This window comes from Buteo buteo, chromosome 4 (genome assembly GCF_964188355.1).
Source record: "Buteo buteo chromosome 4, bButBut1.hap1.1, whole genome shotgun sequence".
NCBI lineage: Eukaryota > Metazoa > Chordata > Aves > Accipitriformes > Accipitridae > Buteo > Buteo buteo.
This window is the reverse complement of record NC_134174.1, coordinates 2,586,376-2,599,826: the sequence shown is the minus strand read 5'-3', so window position 1 is coordinate 2,599,826 and position 13,451 is coordinate 2,586,376. Positions and strand designations below refer to the sequence as shown.

General features: G+C 40.2%; 1 protein-coding gene across 1 annotated transcript in view; it reads left to right on the top strand.

The window, feature by feature from the left end:
• The window catches only part of EXOC4 (exocyst complex component 4), a 404,410-nt gene that overhangs the window by 59,405 nt on the left and 331,554 nt on the right, over nt 1-13,451 (top strand). The window contains exons 6-7 of the mRNA XM_075024592.1: nt 1,042-1,285; nt 8,140-8,317. Of these exons, the coding sequence (XP_074880693.1) occupies nt 1,042-1,285; nt 8,140-8,317 (422 nt within the window). The remainder of the gene's footprint in view (nt 1-1,041; nt 1,286-8,139; nt 8,318-13,451) is intronic.

Here is a 13,451-nt window from a genome sequence, read left to right as displayed (position 1 = left end):
AGCCCTTATCAGAGTTCAGCACCAGTAAGTTGAAACAGCTGTTAGGTTTTAATTTCTATGCAAGGGTATGGTATGGTGGATGGCACAGCTTCAGATGTATACTTCAGTGCCGTTTGTCCGTGTACTGCCATTCCGGCTGTTAACAAGCTGTGTGACTGTAGATCTTCCAAGATGCTTTAGTTGAGTTTGCCTTGAACACACTTAGTTCACATAAGTGTTTGACTATATTTATTAAATGTTTCACCCAGTCTTTAACAGAGACGTGCTTTTGTTGTTGCTGGGTGTTATCTGTAAATTAAGAAATGTTGCTTAATGAACATACTTAAAACAAGCATAGAACCTCTTGCTTTTCTCTTCCTTGTCGCTTAGCAACAGTATTTCTCCCTATGCAATCCCCGTTACTTCGGGAGAACTGTATCCACAATATCCTCTCTAATTCTTCTTGTTTTTCCTTTCTAGAAGCCTTGCTAAAAGATTTGAGTAACTTCATCAACCCCTTGACAGACGTAATAAAACAGAATAGGATAACATCAAACAATCATTCACTTTGGCAGTGTAAACTTTTCCGAATTCATCAGAAGTGTGTTTAAGCTTGATACTGTTTATAATGAAAATTCCTCTCTTGTGAAGAATATAGCAAAGAAAAACAGCTGAGTTAGAAATTTAGGGCTTTTAGCTCCTTAAAACACACTCAAGGAATTTGTAGTGATATAATACCTTCTCATTTATGAATATCTTAATTGCACCAGACTTCCTCTGCTTCCTCTCTCATATGTAACTTACGCCATGACCTCTCTTTCTAGATCAATCAAATATGCAGGCTGTTGTATTTATGTATAGGGAAGCTCCCAAGCAAACAGAAATATCCACTGCCTCCCCCCAGAATCTGAGTGTCACTGGTTTCCTTATTTGTTCCTTGGTTGCTCAAAGTGATAGGAGTTCTGTGAAGGCAAAGGAATTTATATGCTTCTTCTGCATGGTGCTAAGTGTTGGTTTTAATAGTTTAAATCTTGGATTATGCCTTTTTAAAATCTATTCTAGTGCGAGAAACAAGCCTTCTGGAAATTAAAGAAGATACGGAACTGGATCCAGAGGAGAACAGCACTGTCTTCATGGGCATACTCATCAAAGGGCTGGCCAAACTGAAAAAAATCCCTGAAACGGTGAAAGCCATCCAGGATCGCTTAGAACAAGAACTCAAGCAGATTGTTAAGCGGTCCACAACCCAGGTGGCAGACAATGGTTACCAGAGAGGGGAGAATCTTTCCCAGGAAAATCAGCCTAGGTAAGGATAGTTCAGCCACTGAACCTTGACTGCTGCAAAAATAAGTCTGGAGAAGGGTGTCATATCTGTTAATGGCCGTTTGAAGGAATGAGAGTAATGGTTTTGCAGTAGCAGAGATCTGAAATGGTAAAATTTTCAGAAATGCCTGTGTCTCACTGAAAGGCTGATGTGCCTTGCGCACCTGAAAGGCTTGGGAATTTAAGAAATGTATTTAGAAAGGGGAGGCATTGTTGCTTCTCAGCTAAGGATGTGGGAAGAGGAGATGTTTCCTTCTGTGCCTGGCCCTAGAAGAGAATCTTTTGGCTAAACAGATGTTTGAAATGCAGATTTGAAGGTGGAAGTACAGTAGAAGCTAGCATTATTTAAGTAGCAAGAGGTGCATTATGTTAAGTACTTGATTTTTTTTTTTTTTTTTTAACCTAACCTTTTGTTTTAAGCGGCTTTACAACAGATTGAATTGTAATGCTCTCTCAGATTGCTGGTATGTATAGTGTAAAGAACACTCAGTGCTAAAACAAATACTATCTTCTTGTGTTGCACTGAATCATGGCTTTACACTGGTGCTGATGCCAAAGAAATTTTTAAGATTTTTCGTAATATGAATTGAAAAGGGAAGATTCAGCTCAGTTATGTATTTCAAGTGTAGTGGAGTCCAGTTAAGCTGATGCAGGTGCAAAGCTTTGAAATCATATATGGAATTAATTATATCAGTAAATATATGGCCAAATTTCTAATTGGTTTGTAGCCCCATTTACATTAATAGCAAGGTGCGGAAGTCAACAGAGAACTATGTTTCTGCTGTTCTTCAGGATTCGCTAGAACTGTTTTTTGGAAAATAGGGCTCTGTAAGGGCTAGCTATCGCTTCCAGCTGAAATACTAAGTTGTGATACTGCACATTGTAACGATCACTGTCCAAAGGGAATTAATGGTGGAAGAGAAAAATGAAAACGTATCTTCATTATATGTAATATTTGTAGTGGAAAATCACTCCCAAGGAAAACTTTAGCTTGATAAAGACTTCTTTTTTAAATTCCTATAGTTATCATTGCTGTGGAAACAATTATGTTTTGAAGAACTCATAGAGTTATGGTGCTGATGACTTGGTGATATTACAAAAAGCTTTTTGGGTGGGTCAGAAGGCAGATTTTTAGTTTCTGATGCCAAGAGGGAGCAGAGCATATGCTTGATACTTATTTTATGAATCTGTCTTGAGAGTTTATAAGGCTACTTGTTGTCCATTGAAATTGATAAATTGGTTCAGACCATATTTTAATGACATTAACCTGCTCAGAAGGTTGGGTAACATACAAAAAAGTAATGGGTTTTGGCATGTGTTTAATAGGAGTCTGTGAGCCTTTAAGATGCTTGTATTCTAGAGTTATGGAAAGTGTCTTGAATTCTTGTTGAATAAGGAGATAATTAGAACTGATTCTAAACCTAAATCACATGTGAAGTTTACAGCAAGCAGGTGAATTCATTTATATTGAAAAGAATAAATTACAGTATGGAAAGGTATACTGCTCCTTAAATTAGCTACAGTTTTAAATCAAAACTAAGTGACTTTCCTGCTGTCAACAACAAGGTCCTGCTATTTCAAGAGAGCTCTGTAAGACCCCAAATTTGAGCATGATGCAGTGCCCAAAACTGCTTAACTATTCATTAGGCTGTCAGCCACAATGCGTACTTGACCTCAGGATTCAGCGAGTAAAATGTTTTTCAGTTCACCTTAAAACTAGTCACACTTGGATGCCTCTTAGTTTCTATCATTGAGCTCAGTGCCTGTATTCAGCTACTGTACTTTAAATGGTATCCATAAAAATTCTCACTTCTGGCAAGTAAAATGACTAATAAGATGACAGAGGGGCCTGAGGGGTCTGAGGCCACCGATTGAGCCTTCTGCTGGACAAGTTCCCTGCGGCTCGTTCGGTATGCACAGAACAAGTTATATGCATTTCTTCATCGCTGTGTGGTGGCTCTCAAAGGTTGGCTCTTATTTTTTCCATATGAAGAGGGTGGCGTTTCCTTCTGCTTGAGGATGAGGCTGATAATCTGCTTGTGGAGGTTCTGGTATAATTCCTTTTGGGAACCCATGTAACAATTACATAGAGCGTTCTCATTGTACAAGAGAGAAATAGTTTCTAGAACCTGGCCAGAAAAGTTGCAGATCTGGTAAGAGCCACTGAGTCTGAAGAGACACTGATCTCATTCTTCTTATTTTTTAAATTTGACTGCCTTTTGCTTCTTTATCTAGTAAGCTTTTCCATATCGATTTGTGTGGCCACCTTTTACATTTGTATATAAGAACATTATTAATTGCTCCCAATTTCTTAAGATCAAGATTTTTTTTCTTTTTTGTTATGACTAAAGCAACTAGCTCCCAGAGAGTAATGATGTCCCTCATACACCTCTGGGTGCTCTCTTCAGAAAGCCAGCAGGCAGTGGGCTCCTGGGTCAGCTCCATAGAGCTCCATGAAGCCTATTTTCTCCCATGGAAGTCCTGTAGCCCCTGTAAGCCTGCCAGGAGGAAGTCTTGTCCATGCTTTACTAGATGTTGTGTACCAGGCTTGTTAATAAGCACACGCACAAGTGGGAGCGATGATTGCAATGTTGATAACGTGTGGCCCATTCTCTCATGAGTGCATTGTGCTTGTCCTTTGGTTTGAGCACTCCGCAACGTAGCTGAGTAGAGTTGTTGTGAAACTGGAAGGGCTCATTTACTGAAGATGACGCTAGCCTTGCTAAGGACCTCCATATAATGCCAGAAGTATATTTTTCATCAGTGGGGTCACAAAGGAAAGGCTTGCTTGGCTCTGTGATACAACAGATTCTTAAGTTCCCTAAAACATGCAACATGGATGCAGTCGTGTAGGATAACAGACTTAGGATAGGCCTAACTAGATGGAACATCTTTCGCTGTAAGATACTTTGCTGTGAATATAAACCCTCTTTACTAATGTGCACTTACCACCGTGAAATGTGAATGGTATGAAGATAGTAAAACCTGATAAAGGGCAGTAGCATGTTCCTAGTAGTTCCTTGTCACTGGTAGAAGATAATTTTGAAAACTATGCTTGAATCTCACCTAGTTGCAGCTGAACTCAGCTTTAATTTAAGTGGACTTTTCTTTAAAGTCTGGGTAAGTTCTCTGAGGTTTTTAGATGTCTGTGCTTGGAACAAGTTTATGGAAAAAGGGCTTAAATATAGGAATTGCCATTGCCTTATCCTTAATTAGTGGCTCATTAGAGCATGCCTTGTACCTTCATTTTTAGAAATATGTATCTTGGGTTGTGGAGGACAAAGTGTCACGGAAGAGAGGCCATGTTACATTAGCTTGGGGTACTGCTACATGAACCCCTGGGTCTCTTCTGGATTATGGAAGATTGTTGACTTTAGATTAATAATAATCTGGATGCATGCCTACTTGAGGGCCAGATTTATGGGACAAGATTTTGGTAGGGATACATGCAAAATCCAGTCCAGGAGGAGATGGCGTATTGGCAATTTTGCTACTAAATCCTGTTGACTGGATTCAACGCACTTTTCCCTACATGTTCATAATACACTTCTGGCTTTTTACCTCATCTCGAGGCTTTAAAGTAAATACAGAAATTATATACACGCCAACACTCTGACCAGGCAAAGGACATTACTGCTGCTAAAATGCATGAATTGTCATTAGCGACCTCATGCAGGTGTCAGCAGTCACTCTGCATCAATTCAGTCTCCGTTATTGCCTGGACAATGGGAGTTGCTTCCGGGTGTGTGTCACTGTCTCTCAACATATTTACCATATTTCTCGGTGAAGGGGTTATGAGATTGTTTTGACAAATTGCCTAAGCCAGTCTCCTGTCATTCTCTGTATGTGTTCTGCTTAGGTCACTCGGTGCTGCAACCCCATATGCATAAAATCTAGGCCATACTATTTTATGCTGTTTTGTCTTGTTGGCTGTCTGACACGGACTGTGTCTGTGTCTCTTTTGGGTCACCTTGTTTCAAAAATGACCTGACAGATTTAGAAGACTTTTAGAGAAAAGAAAATTAAGATAAGAGGTCCTGGCTAATTTGAAAACAGGGATATGTAGTAATACGATGTTAGTTGACAATGGAAAATGTAATGGGGTGGTAGTTAGTGCCACTGAAGAATGGGGTTTGGGGAGGTTTCATGTCTATAAGTCTGTAACATGAGAATAGGAAGACATTGGAATTTAAAACCAAATAATTCTGTTCAGTATAATATTATTTTAGTAATGGCTCCATAAACAAGTTGATAATATGAGGTCAGGCTCACGTAGGGACAATAAAAATGAATTTGTCAAACTATCCAGCTAGTTTGGTTCTGCAGAATTGTACTTTCCTGGGGCAACAAGGAGGTATATAGATAACTAAATTTTCATTTGCAATGGGATGTTAGTAGAAGTTGGGCTTGCACTGATAAATTTTCTCAGTGGTATATAATTAATTTTCTCCCATAATGTTATCTTTTTTTTGGCATTTCAACCAAGGCTGTATGTAAGTTCCTCCAACATGAAATTCCTCATCTATCCAAATTCTTCTATATCTGGCTTTCCTCCTATTTTTGTCTGGCTTCTGGCTGACCAGCTACTTGCCCCAGCTGCCTCTCTGTCACTCGCTATGAGAAGTTCTATATATCTCTTAGGGGCTGTTGAAGCAATAATCATCTCTCCCATGTCGGAGTGGGTTGGAGAAGATACTTGCTTAACAGCGATGGACCGTGTTTTTCAGGCAGCCTTATCTGCATATTGTTCTGTCTCCTTCACTGATAACATTGGTGATGGGCTAACAGCAGTTAGGGAAGGAGGAGGTTGTCTATGTCTTTCTACAGTAGCAACTTCTTAGTTTCACTTGGACAGGATAGTCGTTAAGCTTTATAGAAAGCCTAAATGGTGGAGAATGGCTTTTCTTCTGCACTGGACTTTCCCAAATTGAAAATGTAATACCGTTAATATTGATAATAGCTTTCTTTTCTGGTGCCGTCTTTACCATCATGTCCTCTATACTTCTGTTTATCCCCTGCCAGCATCTTATTTAAATGTGTAAAGACCTGTGAAAAAGCAGTGTTTTCTTTCTTAGTACCAACAATGCTTTTCTTGAGGCATTTGTTGCTATTCTTAAATATGAAGAAAATTGTCATACACACCAGTTTCTTTTGTTTTGTTTAAGTACGTGTTAGTTCTACAGTCACTTAAGGTATGGCAGTGTTAATGTCCCTGTGTTTCTTATGAGTACCATGACTCCTAAACACATCTTTATTTTTAGTATGATGTACATCTCGCCACTTGACCTGTTCTGGTATGCATCGCTGTACCCTCCCAGACTTATCCAGTGGCTCTTTCTATTGAATCAAGGTGCTCTTCTACTTAACCATTTGAACTGTGTAGTTGATGTCATTGGTAGGTGAACGGCCCATGTGAGATCCCCAAGAGACTGCTGTATAATGCTGTGTGTATATATCTATATATGTAAAATTGTAGTGTATGAATGGGACACAGTAAGCTGATAGTCATTATTTTTTTAAACAATAGCCACCTTCTGTTCTTTGCAGACTAGAAGTTCAGTCCAGGATTGCTGTAGGCTGAGGTAGGTGGTTTCAGCCACAGCATCATGCCAGCCCACTCTTACTGTCTGGGAAGAGTGCTGGTAACAGCAGCCAGTGTGCAACAGCTTCTTAATTACTCCAGTTAACTATCCAGCGGCTGCCTTAAACAGCTGATGAAAGTGGATGTATGCAGATATTCAGCACTCCGAAATGAAGTGGCTGAGGCATGAACACACACCTCATTAGTGATTGTTAACTAACACAGAAGACTGAAGTGTGGTGGTTAAGGAGTGGGTGCAACTCCGGTTCTGGTGCAGATCTTCTGTCCTGCGCTGGGGACAGCAATTTCTGACGGGTAGACACAGCAAGCGTGTGGTAACTCCTGAGCTGCTGCAGTTAAATGTGATGGAGCCTGTCTGTCAGAGCTAGAAGTGCCTAACATATGGATTTGGGAAGTGTTATCTTCACATTTTGTTGGGGTTACATGTGTACTTGAATTGCTCGTTAAACGGCAGTGAACTTGATCAGAATTTTTCTTTTCTCAAATAGTAAAAATTGTGATGAGTCATTGCCTTATCACAAAATATTTAGGACTTTACAAATGTACATTAATTACAATAATTGGGCAGCAAGGAAGCCGTAGGAGCAGGTAAAGTGTAGTAACACTTAGATGAGGTTATGGCTGTAGCACCTTCCATATAGTAGTAAAATCTTGATAACTGACACAGTTGATGAGGCTTGATGTTTTACGTTTCTGATCTTTCGTGTTGTTTAAAACCTGCCATACCACTCATCTCATAATTCAGCATGAATATCTTGTATTCTGTTTGTATGGGTAAGTCAATTTTTATTGACTTGAGACTCTTTCTTCTGGGGGAAAAGCAGATAGTCTCCCTCCTTCTGCAGCTCTATCTGGGAACTTAAAATGGTCTGTAATATCATGGTACTGAAGTGTAGTTACTGCACAGTGACTAATGCATTTGTCTTTCCTATACCACCAACTGGAATACATTAAAAGTAAGTGATTCTGATACAGAGGAGGGACTAAGAAGGAAGGTCCTCGGAAGTATTTAGGTACCAAACCTGAGCTGCTAATAGCTGAAGTCAGTCACCTGAAGCCCACAGAGAGGGTTTGAAGCTAGGTGACCTCTCAGCTTGCACACAGCGTCTATCACAAAACAGGGTATATGAAGTCACAGTCTCCTGACTCCTGGCCCACTGCTCTGATGTGGTGTATGACTGTGTGCCTACGGTGTCTTCTAGAAACTGAGTGGAGGTTGTCTTGATGGTTTGCAGGTTACTGCTGGAACTGCTAGAGCTTCTCTTTGACAAGTTCAACGCTGTGGCTGCCGCGCACTCTGTTGTCCTTGGGCACCTTCAGCAAACAGTGGCGTCTCCTTGCAGCCAGTATGATGGTGATATCAAGCTCTATGACATGGTTGATGTGTGGGTGAAGATCCAAGATGTCTTGCAGGTAAGAATCCTTCAGGTGGGGACGTTTTCAGATTGAAACAGCTGTTATAACCAGAATACTAGAGAATACCTGTCATACTCAAGAGACAGCTGTGCTGGAATTTGTCTTGGTTTTTGGTAAGTGGCCACATTTATAACAGACTGTTAAACTCCACAGACCTTAAATATCAGCAAAAAAGTTCCTGTGGATTCATCCTTATGGTGTATGGAAAGGCTGATTCCTTTTGCCTACCAAGTGATTTATCAGAAGCTTTCAAACAGTGACATTTTTGTTCTGTGTTACCATGTCATGCCTGTCTTATAAAGTGTCACAGCTCTAATCGCTTGTCTTCTCTTGTCATTATGGCTTGGTTATAGTCAGCTGAGACACTTGCTGCCAGCATGTTTTCAGGGAATTCTTATTTGATTCTTATTCTTAACTGTAGCGTACTAAAGCTGTACCTTGCTTAGGCTTTATTCTGGTACCATGCCTATCACCTTAGTATCTGAGACTCTCACAAGCAGCAGAGCTATCATCTGTCACATGTCTGTTCTCTCATTCTTGCTGTGAGGCTAACACATGCACGTTAGATTTTTTTATTTATTTATTTATTTTGGAATTGCCTTTATATATATAGTACACAGAGGTAGACCTTACCCAGTATTTGCTAGAGGAGGTCAAAGAAATGAACCTGGCATTATTTACAAGAGGTGGCAAGATTTATGATGGTCATTCCACCTCTGGCCTGTTCATGAAAAATGCTCTCTGCTTCCTGCTCTAACACAGTTTTTCATTGTAGGGCACAGGTCTATTTAGCTGTTGCTCTAAAGGCTTTGTTTGACAGTGCAGTGATGCACAGAGGTTTTTTGCTTACACAAATATAGCCAACTGTGTGTATGGTGTGAATGTAGATACTTCTTGGACATGGTAAAGGTAAGGTATGGGCCTTTGATCACCTCCACTGTCTCCTTACCCACTTATTTTTGTTTCCAGAGGAGTTAGTATTTTTATTAAAGAAAACTTGATCACTATTCTCCATGATACAAACTTTCACTTACCTTCAATATTGTTCTTGCTAAAACTTGGTTGGGAGTGTCCAGGCAGAGTCATCCATGAGGTCTAGAAAAACTTTTAAGAGCTTTGAGTTCTGCAGACTATGCTCCAGGAGGACAAAGCCTTGGGAGTAAGAAACTTCCAAGATTTTATCTTCAGTGAAGCAGAATGACAAGGCTGGTAATTCTCCCTTATCGGTGAGAGTTTGTGATGGTTTCATTCCTTGTGACTGGTGAAATTGGGAGTAAGTTATCCTGGCTATTCCAAAACAACATTGATAAAACTTCTACGGAGAAGCATGCGTAGGTGTGCACATATAGAGAGTGAATGTGTTTTCTGTGTTGGGGAGAAAATATTTGACCAAGCTTCCTATAAAATGCGTGCCAAGAAAAATATAACAACCCACTTGTAAAGGTTTTGTTGCTACTGGCCTGACAGCATGGGTGTCAGAGGGAGTCAGAAAAGCTTCCAGAAGAGCTTTTACAGTGCATAAAGGCAGCACTTTAAAATCCATAATCTCTTGCTGGTTTAGGGTAAGAGATGAGCATTGACTGACATGGAAAGGAAGAAATCTTCCATTTCTTTGTTCAAAATCTTGTGGGTTTTTTTCATTGGAGTGGATTAAAATTTTTTTACCTTACAGTGTAAGAAAACCTTCGGTCCCAAGACTAAATTATTTCTACCCTGTTTTTCCAAATAAGGATGATTTTTTTTGAGAGGAGATCTTACGTTTGCGGCAGGGGGAGCAGAAAACTCGGTTTTAAAAGTGTTTATATAAATGTTCCTGCTGTTGGGGGAGGATGAAAATTTTGAGGAAGTGGGTTTGTGGCGGGGTGCATCAGGGAGACGATGCAATTCCTGCAGATAGTAATGATTGAAGTTTATTCATCATGCTAGAACAATATCACATGACTCTGCAATTCACATGGATAATCTTTTGCACATGTACATTGCGCATCTCTGCATGTGAATACATTACAGTAAGGTTCTCTATAGTTCTGTACAAAAGTAATAATGCATGCTCATGGTGGGCTGGAAATTGTCCTTTGTGGGAAATGTGAAAGAGTTGTTTTCAGCAGCTTTTTTTTGTAGCTGGATTTCTGAATGTTTCCTAATAACTGCACAAAGCACTATGGTATAGTATTAGGTAGGTGGCACAGTGTTGTGCAACGTTTAGATACTGAACATGCAGATATTATATATTTTTGACCTTCTCTGAGAATGGAAGAATTATACTGAACTCATCAGGAGGAAGACAGAGTGACCTTTTAGAGTTGGGTATTAGAGTGCTAGAAAACAAACAAACAAAAAAATCAGTTTGTCAAAATATTAGAGTAGCCTTGTTCAGGAAAACAGAGTTTGAAGTTATTTACTTGTACCAGCTTAGCCTGTAGTCGTATTGCCGTACCAACAGGAGAGATTTGAAACTTGTTTAAATTTTAACTTGGCATTTTGTGCACGGAGCTAATTTAGATCTTCAGTGTAGGAGTGGGTGGAATATCCTTCTGAAGAGCGTAATTACTGTAGGACCAAGTACTTGGCTGGAGAGAACCGTGAGCTGTGTTACAACGGCAGTTAGCGATGTAGTGACATGAATAGTTGCTTCAGAACAATGCAATGAAGGAATTCTGAGTTTTTCTTTCACAATTCAATGTATATGCTGCATCATCCCATCCCAAATTATGGAGGCTATGCTGTGTGAAAGGCAAAGTGGTGTACATGCTTGGGAAGAAGGCAGAAGGTTTTGGGTGCAGCATAGTCTTTCTGTATCATTTTACTTTTTCAGTCTAGGCCAAATTTCCTTAGCCCAGATAAGGGCTTTTCTGTCCTGTTGTATTAGTGCCAGGGGACCCAACAGCTGGCAGACATTCTGCAGCAGTCACTCATACTTGGTGTGATGCTTCTTCCTTGCTGTTACCTATAGCACAGAACTTTTAACAGTTCATTTAGCTTTTTTTAGCACTTTGATACTGCGGTGAGAGGCAGGCATCTGTCCCTGCTGAATAATACCAGTGTTCATTCAGCTTCTTCAGAAATATCACCTTTCTAGTGATAGGATGATCACCCTGTCAGCTATTTTGTCTCAGTGCAGTACCCTGCTGGTGGAGAAAATACCAAAGACATCTCCATGTGTGCTCAGTATCCTGTTATCAGCTTAGGCTGGTGTTATTTACCTCCAAGGAAGAGATCTTCTCTCCTTTTGTAGTGGTAGTATTTGTAGTTGATGGATCTCAATTTTTTGAGAGTGGTCTGTATCTATTTTCTTGCCTCTACAGAAGAGAGGGAAAATCACATATATGCTCTGGGATGTATATCATATCTTTAGCAGGCTGTCTGGTGGTCTATCTACTGAGAAGACACTGACATTTATTACTTTCCTTTTTTGGGGTCTTCTGTCTAATGCTTTCGGGTGTTTTCCAAAAATGGCGTGATTTAGCAGCCTAAACATTGCTGAAACACCATAAGGAAACTGGAGCAAGAGAAATTGAAGCCTACTCTCTGCCCACACACTACTGTTCTGTTGCTGCAGAGCTGGAGAGACCAGAAACTGTTAATTGAGAAAGCATCTCTCTTTGCATGTGATGCTCCTCCGTCCAGAGGCTGTGTGACATATCCTTCCGTATAAAGAGGAATGGCACTCGAGTGTGGGATTTGAGCAGGGAGATGGAGTAGTTCTGCACTACGCAGCTAGATCTGGCGGCCAGCAACGTGAGCAATCTCGCAGAAAAGCTGCACTTAAACTGTATTTGCTATGCCATACTTTTCCAGGAGTACTGCTAGAGCACTTGGAGATATATTTCACGGCTCTGCTGCTGTAAACTGAGCTACTCTGTGATTCTGTAAGTGAATTAATGGCGAAAATTATTGGTCCTCTTAGGCACAGATGCGAGCAGGGGAAAGGCAGTGGAGTTCAGCACTTAGTGCTCAGTTACTCAATGGAAAAGGTGTAGAGGCTTCAACTCCATGTCAGTCTGTGCAGATCTAAGCCAGCTGTGCTGTGATCCTATTTTTTCCTCTTCTGCAGCCCAGGATGCTTTCCTTGCTCTGGCAGCGTTGCTCATTTTCCTGACAGTAATCTAATTTGAGGGAGTTGATTTAGCCAAGTATTTTCTGCTGGTTGCGTTTTCTACTTGCTCGGGTCCTTGAACTGTGTCGGTGTTGGCACAGGAGTGAGCGGGAAGGAATACACCGTGAAGAAGGAAAGTGAAAGGTTTATCCTGGCAAATGCAGCTTTCATCAGCCTAAGCTGCTGTGTGGAGTGGCACCTCAAGGTACCTGCTCATGCAAAAACAAGGCAGTTTTTGCTCTTACCCTGTGTGGCTCAGCACAGGTCTGACAGCTGTGCAAAACATTTACTAAAATGGCTTGTGATGTTAAGAGCAGGAGCTTAGGAATGATGTCCAGTCGTGAGCTCTGAATCTCTCCGCAGTTGTGATGCTGTCTGACTCTTGAGTTAAATTAGTGTGTCCTGGAATACGTAACCAAATCTCTTTTTGCTGAACCTTTCCATTTAAAGGATGGATGAACTATTTGTGACACAGTTAATACTTGTAAAGTAAAATAAGATTCTTGGATGAGAGATGTCAGTGTTAATATGCCATAAATACTGGTCGAAATGTCAGAGCAATATATGAAATTGCTGTTGCATTTGGGAAGTTCACCAGGTAATATTTTGAACCTAAACTAGTGTTATTTTTCAGAAAGTCTCTTTACAGAAATTTAATGGTTTTGTTGTTGTCCTCAAAATAATATGCCTGACAGTATTTCTGCTTCCTTTTAAATGGACTTAAGTGTGTGGAACTGATGCCCTTGGACTCCTGACTGGTTTGTCTCATTAATGCTTGTATCTCATTTATCTGAGAAGACGATGGTCAAGAAAGTGATTTGACTGCAGCTTTTGGAAAATACAGTTTCAGTCAATCTTGGGTGCCTGAAAGTGGGAGGGAGAGCATTCTACTCTCCAGGATGTTGATATTTAAAAATGGAATTTAGATAATTAGAGTAGGTCACTTCATGATTTTCTTTCTGTTTCTTATTTGAAGGGAACTCAGAACATGCATTAAGAAATCCAGCATAGTGTTACACAACTTTTTTTTTTTTT